At 47.6% G+C, this 17,339-nt stretch overlaps 1 protein-coding gene across 4 annotated transcripts in view; it reads left to right on the plus strand.

Moving 5' to 3' along the window:
- Positions 1 to 17,339, plus strand: part of LOC139392268 (rho family-interacting cell polarization regulator 2-like) — a 144,006-nt gene extending 126,667 nt beyond the window's left edge. For 2 of the 4 annotated variants that reach the window (XM_071140132.1, XM_071140134.1), the window contains exons 11-23: positions 20 to 168; positions 1,011 to 1,140; positions 4,746 to 5,167; positions 5,285 to 5,549; positions 6,300 to 6,469; positions 7,943 to 8,111; positions 8,299 to 8,431; positions 9,276 to 9,440; positions 13,329 to 13,565; positions 14,418 to 14,620; positions 14,800 to 14,883; positions 15,027 to 15,117; positions 15,211 to 17,339. In XM_071140132.1, the coding sequence (XP_070996233.1) occupies positions 20 to 168; positions 1,011 to 1,140; positions 4,746 to 5,167; positions 5,285 to 5,549; positions 6,300 to 6,469; positions 7,943 to 8,111; positions 8,299 to 8,431; positions 9,276 to 9,440; positions 13,329 to 13,565; positions 14,418 to 14,620; positions 14,800 to 14,883; positions 15,027 to 15,117; positions 15,211 to 15,311 (2,319 nt within the window). In that variant the 3' untranslated portion in view covers positions 15,312 to 17,339. The remainder of the gene's footprint in view (positions 1 to 19; positions 169 to 1,010; positions 1,141 to 4,745; positions 5,168 to 5,284; positions 5,550 to 6,299; positions 6,470 to 7,942; positions 8,112 to 8,298; positions 8,432 to 9,275; positions 9,441 to 13,328; positions 13,566 to 14,417; positions 14,621 to 14,799; positions 14,884 to 15,026; positions 15,118 to 15,210) is intronic. The other 2 variants (XM_071140130.1, XM_071140133.1) reach the window with 1 other exon arrangement.

The following is a 17,339-nucleotide window of genomic DNA, read 5'->3' on the forward strand; positions in this document are numbered from 1 at the left end:
CTGTCTGTGGTCCAATCAGGTGACGGAGCTGAAGGGCCTGGCCACTCACATCCTGGTGGGCAGTGTGATCTGTGAGACCAAGGATCTGTTCACGGCCATGCCTCAGGTGGTGGCTGTAGACGTTAATGACCTGGGAACCATCAAACTCAACCTGGAGGTCACATGGTTGTAAGTCAGCGTTTCCAAAAATAGGGGTCATGACCTGATTTGCCTGATTTGAAAATGGGGTTGTGCGAGAGAAACTCGCGTTTGGTTCATAGAACCGGGGATACGTCAGTAACCTCTGGTAGCCGCTAGATGGGTTGTAATTAACAGAGTTTCTGTTTTCTACCTACAAATGTAGCAAAAAAATAGTTTTTACCTTTTAAGCTACAAAATATTATGACCCCTTCACTGAAAGAACATTTTTTGGGGTCCCCTGTTGTAAGTGGACTTAATTAAATGTTTATTTGACAGGTGTATATGTTTTTAAGGTGCGACTAGTGACTGTTGAATCTGAATCAAAGGAGGTTAAAGTTCATATGGAGTTATTGTTGGTGTTCAAGGAGCAGAAAAACATCAACACCAACTTCAAAACTATTGTTTTTGTAGCCGAAACACAACATTCTTTAGGACTTAGCAAGACAGACAGTGAGGTTTATACAAATCTCCGCTGTTAAACTAAATGTTAGTCTAAAATAAAGAGAATGTCTGGAGGGTTTTTATAGGGAAGATCAAGTTTCTAACTTCCCTACCTGGGCTGATGAGACAGTGGATTGTACAGTCAGATGGAACAGATTCAGGATTTAGAGCCACCCGTTGTATAAAGTATTATAAACTACTACACTATGCTACGGTGGTTAGTTACATCGGTTAATGTTGACTAAGTGATGAAGTTATACTGTAACGCTGCCCCCTTCTGGAGAACCTGGGTGTCTGCTCCAGTGTTACAGCAGAATTCACCTAGTAGTTTATAGTTCTCTAATGGACTCTTTCCCCTTCTGACTGTCTCTCTGCTCTCCCCCATACAGTCCATTCGATGTGGAAGACCTGACCCTGTCTTCAGGCAACGTGAGCAAGGCCACCGCCCTGCAGAGACGGGTGTCTATCTACAGCCAGGGCACGCCAGAGACACCCACCTTCCAGGACCAGTCCTTCTTTGTGAGTCCCACACAGAGCCTCCTCTCCCTGGGGTGGGATAGGGGAGGGGAGTGGGTGTATGGATCTAAGGATCTATGTCTCCTAGTCCCATTGCTGTCTTATAACGCACCAGCCTGCTCACAACACAGGATTCCTCGTTGCACTAACCCACTAACACAGCCCTTGTGTTGACTGGATTGTGAAACCAACAGCTTGTGTCTGTTTATGAATGCAATGGCTAAGGCTAACTAACCCTAACTCACCCATCCCACCCACCACTCACCCATTTCTCCTCCCACCCCTCCCTCCCCTGCTCCCTTTGTGTGTGTGTGGTAAAGAAGTGGCACCCCTCCCCGACCCAGCATCGCCTGTCCCCGACCCAGCATCGCCTGTCCCCGACCCAGCATCGCCTGTCCCCGACCCTGCATCGCCTGTCCCCGACCCAGCACCGCCTGTCCCCGACCCAGCATCGCCTGTCCTTCCTCCACGGTCTGAGGAACTCCCTGTTAGAGAAGCTGAGACGCAGTCGCTCCTTTGGCGACCTGGTCTCCCTCCAACCCAGGCCCAAGTCCAGCCTGGAGGGTTATGTGACTGAGGTGTGCTAGGTTAGGGCTAGCCCCAATTCCCCCTGTCTGTGTGGCTGTGCCTGCTGATAGTTAGCATGCTGTCTGTGTGGCTGCTTATTTTTAGCATGCTGTCTGTGTGACTGCTTATTGTTAGCATGCTGTCTGCGTGGCTGTGACTGCTTATTGTTAGCATGCTGTCTGCATGGCTGTGCCTGCTGATAGTTAGCATGCTGTCTGTGTGGCTGCTTATTTTTAGCATGCTGTCTGTGTGACTGCTTATTGTTAGCATGCTGTCTGTGTGGCTGTGCCTGCTTATAGTTACCATGCTGTCTGTGTGGCTGTGCCTGCTTATTGTTAGCATGCTGTCTGTGTGGCTGCTGATATTTAGCATGTTGTCTGTGTGGCTGCTTATAGTTAGCATGCTGTCTGTGTGGCTGCTGATAGTTAGCATGCTCTCTGTGTGGCTGCTTATTGTTAGCATGCTGTCTGTGTGGCTGCTTATTGTTAGCATACTGTCTGTGTGGCTGCTTATTGTTAGCATGCTGTCTGTGTGGCTGTGCCTGCTTATAGTTAGCATGCTGTCTGTGTGGCTGTGCCTGCTGATAGTTAGCATGCTGTCTGTGTGGCTGCTTATTGTTAGCATGCTGTTTGTGTGATAGTTAGCATGCTGTCTGTGTGGCTGTGCCTGCTTATTGTTAGCATGCTGTCTGTGTGGCTGCTTATTGTTAGCATGCTGTCTGTGTGGCTGTGCCTGCTGATAGTTAGCATGCTGTCTGTGTGGCTGCTTATTGTTAGCATGCTGTCTGTGTGGCTGCTTATTGTTAGCATGATGTCTGTGTGGCTGCTTATTGTTAGCATGCTGTCTGTGTGGCTGCTTATTGTTAGCATGCTGTCTGTGTGGCTGTGCCTGCTTATAGTTACCATGCTGTCTGTGTGGCTGTGCCTGCTTATTGTTAGCATGCTGTCTGTGTGGCTGCTGATATTTAGCATGTTGTCTGTGTGGCTGCTTATAGTTAGCATGCTGTCTGTGTGGCTGCTGATAGTTAGCATGCTCTCTGTGTGGCTGCTTATTGTTAGCATGCTGTCTGTGTGGCTGCTTATTGTTAGCATACTGTCTGTGTGGCTGCTTATTGTTAGCATGCTGTCTGTGTGGCTGTGCCTGCTTATAGTTAGCATGCTGTCTGTGTGGCTGTGCCTGCTGATAGTTAGCATGCTGTCTGTGTGGCTGCTTATTGTTAGCATGCTGTTTGTGTGATAGTTAGCATGCTGTCTGTGTGGCTGTGCCTGCTTATTGTTAGCATGCTGTCTGTGTGGCTGCTTATTGTTAGCATGCTGTCTGTGTGGCTGTGCCTGCTGATAGTTAGCATGCTGTCTGTGTGGCTGCTTATTGTTAGCATGCTGTCTGTGTGGCTGCTTATTGTTAGCATGATGTCTGTGTGGCTGCTTATTGTTAGCATGCTGTCTGTGTGGCTGTGCCTGCTGATAGTTAGCATGCTGTCTGTGTGGCTGCTTATTGTTAGCATGCTGTCTGTGTGGCAGTGCCTGCTGATAGTTAGCATGCTGTCTGTGTGGCTGTGCCTGCTTATTGTTAGCATGCTGTCTGTGTGGCTGCTTATTGTTAGCATGCTGTCTGTGTGGCTGTGCCTGCTTATAGTTAGCATGCTGTCTGTGTGGCTGTGCCTGCTGATAGTTAGCATGCTGTCTGTGTGGCTGCTTATTGTTAGCATGCTGTTTGTGTGATAGTTAGCATGCTGTCTGTGTGGCTGTGCCTGCTTATTGTTAGCATGCTGTCTGTGTGGCTGCTTATAGTTAGCATGCTGTCTGTGTGGCTGTGCCTGCTGATAGTTAGCATGCTGTCTGTGTGGCTGCTTATTGTTAGCATGCTGTCTGTGTGGCTGTGCCTGCTGATAGTTAGCATGCTGTCTGTGTGGCTGTGCCTGCTTATTGTTAGCATGCTGTCTGTGTGGCTGCTTATTGTTAGCATGCTGTCTGTGTGGCTGTGCCTGCTTATAGTTAGCATGCTGTCTGTGTGGCTGTGCCTGCTGATAGTTAGCATGCTGTCTGTGTGGCTGCTTATTGTTAGCATGCTGTCTGTGTGATTGTTAGCATGCTGTCTGTGTGGCTGCTGATATTTAGCATGTTGTCTGTGTGGCTGCTTATTGTTAGCATGCTGTCTGTTTGGCTGTGCCTGCTTATAGTTAGCATGCTGTCTGTGTGGTTGTGCCTGCTTGTTGTTAGCATGCTGTCTGTGTGGCTGCTGATAGTTAGCATGCTGTCTGTGTGGCTGTGGTTGCTTATTGTTAGCATGCTGTCTGTGTGGCTGTGGCTGCTTATTGTTAGCATGCTGTCTGTGTGGCTGTGCCTGCTTATTGTTAGCATGCTGTCTGTGTGGCTGCTGATAGTTAGCATGCTGTCTGTGTGGCTGTGGTTGCTTATTGTTAGCATGCTGTCTGTGTGGCTGTGGCTGCTTATTGTTAGCATGCTGTCTGTGTGGCTGTGCCTGCTTATTGTTAGCATGCTGTCTGTGTGGCTGTGCCTGCTTATAGTTAGCATGCTGTCTGTGTGGCTGTGCCTACTTATTGTTAGCATGCTGTCTGTGTGGCTGTGCCTGTTTATAGTTAGCATGCTGTCTGTGTGGCTTTGCCTGTTTATTGTTAGCATGCTGTCTGTGTGGCTGTGCCTGCTTATTGTTAGCATGCTGTCTTTGTGGCTGTGCCTGCCTACAGTTAGCATGCTGTCTGTGTGGCTGCTTATTGTTAGCATGCTGTCTGTGTGGCTGTGCCTGCTTACAGTTAGCATGCTGTCTGTGTGGCTGCTTATTGTTAGCATGCTGTCTGTGTGGCTGTGCCTGCTTATTGTTAGCATGCTGTCTGTGTGGCTGCTTATTGTTAGCATGGAGTGGCATGTGTCAGCTTGTGTAGAACTAGAAAAGAGGAGTTAACTGTGATTCTCTTTCTCTCTCTCTCTCTCTCTCTCTCTCTCTCTCTCTCACTCCATCTCTCACTCTCTCTCTCTCTTTCTCTCTCTCTCTCTCTCTCTCCCCCCCCCCCTCCCCTCCAGTCCACCCTCCCTGATGACGTCTTTGAGAACGGTGGGTGTGGTAACACCGAGTGCAAGCGCCTCTCCTTCACCTTCTCCCATACTTCAGTCTCCTCCCCCAGCCTCGCCCCCGGTCAGTCCAACCCCGAAATCACCGTCACGCCCCCTGAGACCTGCCCCCAGCCCCAAATCCCCAACGTTGAAGTCACCGTTCGAATACATGCAGACGTAGTGGAAGAGGCAGAGGAAGGTGAGGAGGAAGAGGAGAGTCGCAGTAGCAGCGGCAGCGTGAGTACCAGCCTGGTCAGCGAGGAGGCGGAGTCAGAGTGGGTGAGGGCGGAGTCCCAGTGTAACGGAGGATCCGTCTCTCTCTGCTCGGTCGCTCCCGGGGGGGTGTGTCCGGACCTCGCTGGGCCGGACAGGGATGGTGATGAAGATGACAGGTAAGAGATGGCTGTTTTGTCTTTATGATGCGCAGAGGCCAAACGAATCTCCCCTTGAGGGACAATGAAATTGTGTTGTATTGTAACGTATTCTATTAAATTGTATTCTATTGTCAGCTCGGAGCTACTGAAGCCCGTAGAACTTGACACTGAAGAACCAGGCAGCTTGACCAGGCAACTGGTGAGGAGACTGACATCGTCTGACATTCTGCCCGAGGCGGGTGTTCTGAGCTGGGCTGGGGAGGGGAGCCGGGCCTTCCTGGAGAGCAACCTGGAAGAAACCCTGCAGAGTCTGCTACTGAGGCTAGAGTCACTGGGACAACGCTGTAGAGAGCTACAGGACCTGGAACAGGAAGTGATGCGCCTGGAGGACCTACTCAAGGTGAGGCCTGTACTTTTTCCTCAAGCAACTGTGTGTGCATCACAGGGTTGGAGGTCAATGCAATATTAGCTCAATTTGACATTTCATTTCTCCGTAGGAATTCATTTCAAATCCTGAATTGACTTCAGACAGAATTGAGCCCAACCCTGGGATATTACCTGTTACATTTGAGTCATTTAGCAGACGCTCTTATCCAGAGCAACTAACAGGAGCAATTAGGGGTAAGTGCCTTGTTCAAGGGCACATAGACAGATTTTTCACCTGCTCGACTTGGGGATTCAAACCAGCAACCTTTCGGTTACTAACCCAATGCCCTTAACCGCTACGCTACCTTCAGTTCAAGCTGAGGCTACATTGTTTCTGTTGACCTTTATGAAAAAGTATTATCTACTGAAATATTTGTAAGAGCGGTAGTTTATGATAGTTGTTTATGTACATAGGTTTTATTGTGACTGTAGCCTCATTGTAGCCTTGACATCCAGTTTAATCTCCTATGACTGCAGGTCGTCTCTCCCTCAGTAGTAGACCAACCTAGTCTGGCATTTCCAGACAACCCACACCCTGCAGGGTTTTTCAGGGTCTGATCTCTCCCTCAGTAGTAGGCCAACCTAGTCTGGCATTACCAGACAACCCACACCCTGCAGGGTTCTTCAGGGTCTGATCTCTCCTTCAGTAGTAGGCCAACCTAGTCCGGCATTACCAGACAACCCACACCCTGCAGGGTTTTTCAGGGTCTGATCTCTCCCTCAGTGCCGTCTCCCGGGCCACAGGAGCAGGTCGTCCAGCCTCACTCTGATGGTTGAGAGCGCCCTGGAGAGCTTCGACTTCCTCAACACCTCCGACTTTGACGACGATGACACGGGTGATGACCACGCCCTCCAGCGCTCCGTGTTCTTTGACATGGAGGCGGACAGTATCGGGTGAGTCAGGAGGGAGGGATGGGAGGAGGCAAGTCCCCTCCCCTGTCCTCTCGCTAGTCTACTACCCCTCTGTCCCTGCCTGGGAGATGGTGGTGGTGACCCTGCCTGTCTCCTTCCATCTGCCTCTAACCCCACTGTCCCTCCACGGCCAATGAGATTCTACTAAGCCTGTGTATGTGTGTGGGACTAACCCAGGTTGTTTTTCTCCCCTCTATCTGTCTCTCTCTCTCTCCTCCCCCCTATCTGTCTCTCTCTCTCTCTCCCCCCTCTCTGTCTCTCTGTCTCTCTCCCCCCTCTATCTGTCTCTCTCTCTCTCCCCCCTCTATCTGTCTCTCTCTCTCTCCCCCCTCTATCTGTCTCTCTCTCTCTCCCCCCTCTATCTGTCTCTCTCCCCCCCTCTATCTGTCTCTCTCTCTCTCCCCCCCTCTATCTGTCTCTCTCTCTCTCCCCCCTATCTGTCTCTCTCTCTCTCCCCCCTCTATCTGTCTCTCTCTCTCTCCCCCCTCTATCTGTCTCTCTCTCTCTCCCCCCTCTATCTGTCTCTCTCTCTCTCTCCCCCGTCTATCTGTCTCTCTGTCTCTCTCTCTCCCCCGTCTCTGTCTGTCTCTCTCTCTCCCCCCCCTCTCTGTCTGTCTCTCTCTCTCCCCCCTCAATCTGTCTCTCTCCCCCCTCTCTGTCTCTCCCCCCCTCTCTCCGTCTCTCTCCCCCCTCTCTGTCTCTCTTGCTCCCCCACCTCTCTCCCCCTCTCTGTTTCTCCCCCCCTCTCTCCGTCTCTCTCCTCCCTCTCCCCCCCTCTCTCCGTCTCTCTCCCCCCTCTCTGTCTCTCTTGCTCCCCCCACCTCACTCCCCCTCTCTTTCCCCTCTACCTGTCTCTCTCTCCCCCTCTATCTGTCTCTCTCTCTCCCCCTCTATCTGTCTCTCTCTCTCCCACCTCCCTCTCTGTCTCTCCCCCCCATCCCATCTGTCTCTCCCCCCTCCAATCCCATCTGTCTCCCCCCTCCAATCCCATCTGTCTCCCCCCTCCAATCCCATCTGTCTCCCCCCTCCAATCCCATCTGTCTCTCCCCTCCCATCTGTCTCTCCCCCCATCTGTCTCTCCCCCCATCTGTCTCTCTCCCTGTATATTCATCTGTTTGAAATTAGTGTACAAACCCGAAAGTAAAAAACACAAAACCAAAACTTAAGAACTGGAAGCTTAAAAATAGCATATATAGAACATATCTAACCGCTTCTTAGACTTGCTTCCAATGAGATTGACATATCTATGTGAATTTGGTAAAAAAAATTACATTGTAGATTTAAATTAATGGATTCGTACTGCATTTAACTCTAGCATCCCAAATCATGCTGATTCACATACTGTTGTATTCTAACGGCTATAGTAGTAATTTTAGTGCACTTCTATACTTCTACACTTCTATACTCTGCTGCTTCCTTCTAGTGACAGTGTGTATCTCCTGTCTGTCTTAACAGACCTGGGGACCCGCACCCAGAGGTCAGGGGTCACCTGAGTGAAGCCCTGACGGAGGACACCGGGGTGGGCAACAGTGTGGCCGGCAGCCCCCTGCCTCTCACTACGGGCAACGAGAACCTGGACGTGGCCATCGTCATTCACCTGCAGTACTGCGACCATCTCATCCAGGTGAATTAACGTGTTCCAGTCATTTCAAACATTTCTAACCGATAACAATCTAACTTAACAGACTGAAAACTAATTATGAAGCGGTTGTAGTAAAATGTCATTTGTATCGATCTAATAGTGCGGGTGGAAGCTCTCCTATCATTTATTGGCCACGACTACGCGTGACTGTGTCTGTGTGTAATGACAGCTCCTGTCCAGTGGGGGGAGCCCTTGGCAGCATCGAGCCCAGCTCCAGAAGCTCTCAGCTCAGACTCAGCTGCTAGAGGAACTGGGAGAGATCAGCACAGAATGCCTGGGGAGCATCACCTCTGCTGCTGACGGTTAGTAGTCTACTCTGGAGCAGGGGACAGAGTCATGGGAGCAGGGGACAGAGTCATGGGAGCAGGGGACAGAGTCATGGGAGCAGGGGACAGAGTCATGGGAGCAGGGGACAGAGTCATGGGAGCAAGGGACAGAGTCATGGGAGCAAGGGACAGAGTCATGGGAGCAAGGGACAGAGTCATGGGAGCAGGGGACAGAGTCATGGGAGCAGGGGACAGAGTCATGGGAGCAGGGGACAGAGTCATGGGAGCAGGGGACAGAGTCATGGGAGCAGGGGACAGAGTCATGGGAGCAGGGGACAGAGTCATGGGAGCAGTGAGACCTTTTTTTTACCCCTTTTTCCTGGTATCCAATTGGTAGTTAGTCTTGTCTCATCGCTGCAACTCCCGTACGGACTCAGGAGAGGAGAAGGTCGAGAGCCATGCGTCCTCCAAAACACAACCCAGCCAAGCCACAATGCCCACTTAACCCGAAAGCCAGCCGCACCAATGTGTCAGAGGAAACACTGTGTCAGCGTGCACTGCGCCCGGCAGGAGTCGCTAGTGTGCGATGGGACAAGGACATCCCTGCCGGCCAAACCCTCCCCTAACCCGAACGACGCTGGGCCAATTGTGCGCCGCCCCATGGTTCTCCCAGTGGCAGCCGGCTGCGACAGAGCCTGGACTTGAACCAGGATCTCTAGTGACACAGCCTTAGACCACTGCGCCACTCGGGAGGCCCACAGGAGGAGTGGGACTTGAGGGGACTAATTCACTGAGCAGTGTGTTTTCGTCTTTCTGACTTATTTCTGACTCATTTATCTATAACCTAATAATGAATCTCCGTCTGTCTTCTCTCTCTCAGTGCTCCCAGGGCTGTCGGAGCGGCCTGCTCAGATGGCTCTGTGGTCGGAGTGTAGTGGTTCTGGTGCACTGTTCCACGCTACGCTGGACCGGGTGCTCAAACACATGCACCACTGCTACACTCGCCCACTGCAGGAGAGACACCCACACACCGCAGCTGACACAGGTAGGCACTTTTCTTTCTATGTCTTTAAATGTATAACTACTGTATTGTGTTTAACTATGTGTGTCCAACATATGCGAATGCAGCTTATTTCTATGTGAAAACTGAAATGGTCTATTCATTCCTTTTTCCATTTTAGTATGCCAATTGAGTATCATATTGTGATTTTCTTTTTTTATACAGAGCATTAGGAAAGTATTCAGACCCCTAACCATTTTCCACATTTTGTTACGTTACAGCTTTATTCTAAAATTGATTAAATAGATATTTTTTCGTCATCAACCCATACTCAATACCCCTGAATGACAAAGCGAGAACAAGCTCTGTCCAGTTGGATGGGGAGCGTTGCTCTGTCAGGTTGGATGGGGAGCGTTGCTCTGTCCGGTTGGATGGGGAGCGTCGCTCTGTCCGGTTGGATGGGGAGCGTCGCTCTGTCCGGTTGGATGGGGAGCGCCGCTCTGTCCGGTTGGATGGGGAGCGCCGCTCTGTCCGGTTGGATGGGGAGCGTCGCTCTGTCAGGTTGGATGGGGAGCGTCGCTCTGTCAGGTTGGATGGGGAGCGTCGCTCTGTCAGGTTGGATGGGGAGCGTCGCTCTGTCCGGTTGGATGGGGAGCGTCGCTCTGTCCGGTTGGATGGGGAGCGTCGCTCTGTCCGGTTGGATGGGGAGCGTCTCTCTGTCAGGTTGGATGGGGAGCGTCGCTCTGTCAGGTTGGATGGGGAGCGTCGCTCTGTCCGGTTGGATGGGGAGCGTCGCTCTGTCCGGTTGGATGGGGAGCGTCGCTCTGTCAGGTTGGATGGGAGCGCCTCTCTGTCCGGCTGGATGGGGAGCGTCTCTCTGTCAGGTTGGATGGGGAGCGTCGCTGCACAGGTGTTTTCATTTCTCTCAAGAGATGTTCGAGTTCAGGGTTCAGGTCCGGACTCTGGCTGGGTCACTCAAGGAATTTTTTTGTGTGCCCTTCCCCAGATCTGTGCCTTGACACAATCCTGTCTCGGAGCGCTATGGACAATTATTTCGACCTCATGGCTTGGTTTTTGCTCTGACATGCACTGTCAACTGTTGGACCTTATATAGACAGGTGTGTGCCATTCCAAATCATGTCCAATCAATTGAATTTACCACAGGTGGACTCCTATCAAGTTGTAGAAACATCTCAAGGATGATCAATGGAAACAGGATGCACCTGATCAAAATTTTGAGTCTCATAGCAAAGGGTCTGAATACTTGTGTAAATAAGGTATTTCTGTTTTTATTTCTTATAAATTTGCTAACATTTTGGAAAACCTGTTTTTGCTTTGTCATTATTGGGTATTGAGGGGAATTTAAAAGAAATCATTTTTAGAATAAGGCTGTATCGTAACAAAACGTCAAAGTCTAGGGCTGTGAATGCTTTTGGGAATGCACTGTATATTAGGGATCGCTTGCTGTATATAATAAGGGTATGTGAGACCAGGGAGATGTACCTGTCCAGAGTTGTTTATTAGGAAATTAAACTACTTAGCTCAATTTATGAAATAAACAACCATTTTGTCTCATTGTTTGTTACCACTACAATTGCTGCCTAACCTTGCTGCACCCCCCCCCCCCCCCCCCCAAGGAACACAATGGAAATATACCTTTTAAGCTTCATTGTGTTGTCCTTGATGATTTTCTTACATTGTATGTGGAGGTGTCACCGGCTGGAGCACCCTTATGTGTATTTAAAAAATGTTCTAAAAATTAAATCAATCAATCAACAGGTGTGGCTGAAATAGCCGAATCAACTCATTTGAAGGGGTGTGCACATACTTTTGTATATACAGTGCCTTGCGAAAGTATTCGGCCCCCTTGAACTTTGCGACATTTCAGGCTTCAAACATAAAGATATAAAACTGTATTTTTTTGTGAAGAATCAACAACAAGTGGGACACAATCATGAAGTGGAACGACATTTATTGGATATTTCAAACTTTTTTAACAAATCAAAAACTGAAAAATTGGGCGTGCAAAATTATTCAGCCCCTTTACTTTCAGTGCAGCAAACTCTCTCCAGAAGTTCAGTGAGGATCTCTGAATGATCCAATGTTGACCTAAATGACTAATGATGATAAATACAATCCACCTGTGTGTAATCAAGTCTCCGTATAAATGCACCTGCACTGTGATAGTCTCAGAGGTCCGTTAAAAGCGCAGAGAGCATCATGAAGAACAAGGAACACACCAGGCAGGTCCGAGATACTGTTGTGAAGAAGTTTAAAGCCGGATTTGGATACAAAAATATTTCCCAAGCTTTAAACATCCCAAGGAGCACTGTGCAAGCGATAATATTGAAATGGAAGGAGTATCAGACCACTGCAAATCTACCAAGACCTGGCCGTCCCTCTAAACTTTCAGCTCATACAAGGAGAAGACTGATCAGAGAAGCAGCCAAGAGGCCCATGATCACTCTGGATGAACTGCAGAGATCTACAGCTGAGGTGGGAGACTCTGTCCATAGGACAACAATCAGTCGTATATTACACAAATCTGGTGGCAAGAAGAAAGCCATTTCTTAAAGATATCCATAAAAAGTGTCGTTTAAAGTTTGCCACAAGCCACCGAGGAGACACACCAAACATGTGGAAGAAGGTGCTCTGGTCAGATGAAACCAAAATTGAACTTTTTGGCAACAATGCAAAACGTTATGTTTGGCGTAAAAGCAACACAGCTCATCACCCTGAACACACCATCCCCACTGTCAAACATGGTGGTGGCAGCATCATGGTTTGGGCCTGCTTTTCTTCAGCAGGGACAGGGAAGATGGTTAAAATTGATGGGAAGATGGATGGAGCCAAATACAGGACCATTCTGGAAGAAAACCTGATGGAGTCTGCAAAAGACCTGAGACTGGGACGGAGATTTGTCTTCCAACAAGACAATGATCCAAAACATAAAGCAAAATCTACAATGGAATGGTTCAAAAATAAACATATCCAGGTGTTAGAATGGCCAAGTCAAAGTCCAGACCTGAATCCAATCGAGAATCTGTGGAAAGAACTGAAAACTGCTGTTCACGAATGCTCTCCATCCAACCTCACTGAGCTCGAGCTGTTTTGCAAGGAGGAATGGGAAAAAATGTCAGTCTCTCGATGTGCAAAACTGATAGACATACCCCAAGTGACTTACAGCTGTAATCGCAGCAAAAGGTGGCGCTACAAAGTATTAACTTAAGGGGGCTGAATAATTTTGCACGCCCAATTTTTCAGTTTTTGATTTGTTAAAAAAGTTTGAAATATCCAATAAATGTCGTTCCACTTCATGATTGTGTCCCACTTGTTGTTGATTCTTCACAAAAAAATACAGTTTTATATCTTTATGTTTGAAGCCTGAAATGTGGCAAAAGGTCGCAAAGTTCAAGGGGGCCGAATACTTTCGCAAGGCACTGTATATATATATATATACAGTGGGGCAAAAAAGTATTTAGTCAGTCACCAATTGTGCAAGTTCTCCCACTTAAAAAGACGAGAGGCCTGTAATTTCCATCATAGGTACACTTCAACTATGACAGACAAAATGAGAAGAAAAAAAATCCAGAAAATCACACTGTAGTAATTTATTTGCAAATTATGGTGGAAAATAAACTTTTGTTATTGACCAAATACTTATTTTCCACCATCATTTGCAAATAAATTAATTAAAAAATAAAAAAAAAACATTTTATTTGTCATAGTTGAAGTGTACCTATGATGAAAATTACACTGTATATATCTCACACAGCTGTCTCAGCACTGTCACTGTATATATCTCACACAGCTGTCTCAGTACTGTCACTGTATATATCTCACACAGCTGTCTCAGTACTGTCACTGTATATATCTCACACAGCTGTCTCACTGTATATATCTCACACGGATGCCTCTCTCTTCCCTCCCCAGTGATCCGGCTGGTGGTGAGTGAGATGGTGGACAGGAGTGATCTGGCCTCCTCCCCTACCTGCCACCCCCCTTCGGCCCTGTCCCAGGACGTGGGCCCCCCTTCGGCCCTGTCCCAGGAAGTGGTCCCCCCTTCGGCCCGGTCCCAGGACATGGTCACAGTGTTTCAGTTCCACAGCTACGTCTCAGAGCACAGCGTGGAGGACATGGAGGAACACCTATTGCAGGTGGCCAGAGAAGGTAAGACTCAGGACCAGCACACATTCTGACGTACATGTTATTCAATCATTTCATCCAAACTGCTCACGTGCGTCTGCATAGCCAGGTGCTAAAATACAAATGGGTTCAATTTTTGACTCGTGATTCACGTCAAGTCCCGCCCATCCCATCTCCTCATTGGTATTTAGGAGTATATACCCATGTGGTTGATTGAAAGATGAACTGAGGTCCATACTCCAGTATAGTTGATGGTAATACACATTCAAGTTGGTTGCCAACCTCCATATAAAGTCCTCAAAAGAAGAAGACTGAAGGAGGAGAGATTATTTGATTTGATTTAACTAGGCAAGTCAGTTAAGAACAAATTCTTATTTTACAATGATGGCCTACCCCGGTCAAACCCTCCCCTAACCCGGACGACGCTGGGACAATTACTAGAACCTAACTAGGTTCCCCTTTTTATCTGTGGATTAATTGTCAAGAGTAGAGAACACACCATTTTGTGTGACTCAAAATGGGTAAAAATTCTACAAAGAGCCAGAAAAAAAGGGCAGAGTGTTTTTCAGGTAAATTAACAACCCAGTGTTTATATCCCAGGACAAGTTGTCTAGCAACAGTAAGCTAGCTAGCTAAATGGCCATGAATGTGTCATGTGTTTTCGAACTGTCCCCAAATTAAAATAGTTGGTTCATAGTTTTTGGTATTTCTACCTACGTGTCCTGGTCACATCTGGTGTGGACGGTCCAAATCAACATGCGCGATGGCGGACGCCCGTCGGAGTCAGCATGTGAGGGGGTCCACACATGGTCCACTGAACAAAACTAGGCTTGTAAGTACCTGTGAGTTAATTGAGTTATTTGGTCCTCCCCTCAGCTGTGTTTGCGGAGGGCCTGAGCTGTGGCGACTCGGAGCGTTGTCTAAAGGAACTGGATGAGGTCTCACACACCGGCCTGTGTCCCCGGCAGCAGACCCTCAGGGCGCTGGCTTCCCTCCTCTCCCACCAAGACCCCCAGCTCAGCGAGGCTGCAGCTGCCTACATCACCTCTGCTTCCTCACACATACCCTTCAGGTCAAAGGTCAGTGTGTGCGTGTCAGTAGGCTTGATCCTTGACCCGCTCAGGCTAAAGTAAACCCAGCCCTAATTTAAACACCATTTGTCTGTCAAGGTCACTAAGCCTGCCTAGAATACTGGACAGGTGCTCTGACTGGGCAGTGACTTGAGTTTGTTAATTTGTGTTTCTGTGTGTCTTTACAGGCGGTGGACTGCTACACACAGGCCTTGTGGGAGGCTGGAGTTCAAACCCAAAGGTCTGCCTGTGCAGCTCTTAGCTGTCTACAGGTCAGTGTTGCTTTTCACTTTTAGCTATAGAACCGACATTTCCCCTTCATATTCATATGATGCATCTTATTGTGACGTCTCTCCGAAGCGAGAGGATCTGTTACACCGGTTATCAAACCCCTCTGTTTCTTTCTCCATCTCAGGCAGTAGAGAGCCTCCGGGCGGTGGTGTCACTGTGCGACTCGGCAGACGAGGAACTTCGCCATGTTGCCAGAGAAACCCTGCTCACTTTCGGTGAGTGACAGTTTGACAAAAAAATCTTCTGTCCATTTGTAGCCCCATCAATGTCTGTTTTAAGCAAAATATGAATTTGATTGACTTATACAGGTGAAGAGGGCCGCCTGGCGTATGAGCAGCTGGACACGATGCCCCGAGAGATGGTACGACTGGGGACGCGGCGAGGGAACGCCGTCACCACCGCCTTCTGAAAGCACAGGACTAACTAAATGAACCTAGGAGCCTCAGATCCACAGGAGGGGGACGACCCCCCTAGAACAACCCCCCGCTGCGCCTGTGCTTTGAGCCATGCAGACTGGACATGCGTTTAAATGGACACAGCTAGGGGGAGTGGCCGCATCAACGCAGAGGAGCCCAACTAAACATGGAAGGGCCACGTCTCATCCTTATCAACAGACTGGTGTAAATCCTAACTGTCCATTCTCTGACCACCACTATTAAACCATCTCTCACTGCACAGACAGAGCATCTCTACCATCACAACTTATTATGTTTATCACGGCTGTGTTTGATATATGATATCCTTATATAACTGCTATTAATTTGTTTTAGGAGGTGACGTTCATTAGACAAAAGGTTATTTGCGCTTTTCGAATTGCACTGTGTCAGACATGTAAATATAATAGCATTATACTCTGAACTGGATTTATTTGGTCTTATGTACTGTTGAGATTCAGGGATTTTACAGACCGTTTGAACACTGTCTGTCAGAGGGTGCCATGGAAGATCATTTAGGGGACTAATGACAGTCAAATCGCTCGGAAGGAGGTAGTTAAAAGCAACGCTCGCAAGTCCTCGTCAACATGCATAAAGAAGGAAGTCTTTCCCTAGATAGTAGTTACCAGTAAGCAATGTTCTCACTCCAACATGCACAACATGAAGAGAGAGTCATACTTGGACTGTCTTTCAAACGAAGTTCTCTACTCACACATGCCTGGGATCTACATTCAGAGTTTGAATGTCTGCTTGCTGGGAACTGATGAGATTTGATCATGATTTATTTCATTGGAAGCAGGTACGACTGGACTTGAGGAGTGAGTGTGAGTTAGGGATAGTTAGTATGAAAGGAGAATGCACTTTCTCCACAACTGTACAGTACAGAACCACGGGCCTGTCTAAGGGGATGATGCTTCGAATCGGCAAGGACTGAGGCTATAGCGCTCTGCCTAGCTTTTTATGCCAGTTGTATCTATACTACTGAGTCCGGTGCTTCTTCAGCATGACAACAAAGTGTTTTTCTCGACTTAATTTATTTACATCACATTTGTGATTCTAATATTTAATTTACTTTTGAGTAAAAGGGCAGAATGCAGATACTATTTCACATGTAAAAGTTGTATATTTGGTGTTTTTTTGCTCATGTTTGATTTTTTTAAAGTTTCATTAAAAAAAGGACTCATTAACATGGGAATGATCTTGCTTACATAAAATGTTACTGGAAATATATATTTTTCCACTCTTTTAAATGTATTTGTACATTAAGTAAGATGGATGGCTGGTATTATTTGGAGGATTTACCAACATAATCAGAGAGCGTTTCCCCCGCTACTTTATTACGCGAGGAAAGCCTAAAAATGAACATTTATTCTGAAGATATCTTTAACCTGGCCACTACACCCAGGCTCACCTACAAAGAGCAACCATAAACAACCATCAGAATTATCATCTTAATCCTGTGACATGAGATCGGCTTCTAACCGCACTGTCCTAAAGCCATAACGATACGAAAAGGTGTGTTTTAGGCGGTAATATGTGAAATAATATTTGTTCTTTCGTATATTAAAGCTTTAAAACGTGTGAAAGTTGTTACTAAAACTGAAGATGGCTTTGAGTTTGGCCTGGCGTATGTTGATCATGGTCTTTATTTTGAGTAACAATGTGCCTCTTTCTCCCATGACGTGAATAGTGTTACAGTATTTTGGTATGATACTCGTTACTTCAACAACTCCTCTAATTAATGTTTTTTTTTTTCCTCCATGATGCAGCGGTCTCCATCTTTCTTTGTGCTAAAAGTAACCCGTGATGAATTAATGTTGCCTCTATTCAACTCCCAAGTCAGACTGAACATGTAGACAGAAGGATGAAACGTTATGACATTGATCATATTTCATGTAAATACACAGTAAGGACATGTTACATTGCTTCAGTACTGACTGCATTCATTTCCCCCCTGCTCAATGAAAGTGGCAATAAAGTTTATTTTTGCATAATTATGAAAA

The sequence above is a fragment of the Oncorhynchus clarkii genome, chromosome 32 (genome assembly GCF_045791955.1).
Source record: "Oncorhynchus clarkii lewisi isolate Uvic-CL-2024 chromosome 32, UVic_Ocla_1.0, whole genome shotgun sequence".
In the NCBI taxonomy this organism is placed as follows: domain Eukaryota; kingdom Metazoa; phylum Chordata; class Actinopteri; order Salmoniformes; family Salmonidae; genus Oncorhynchus; species Oncorhynchus clarkii.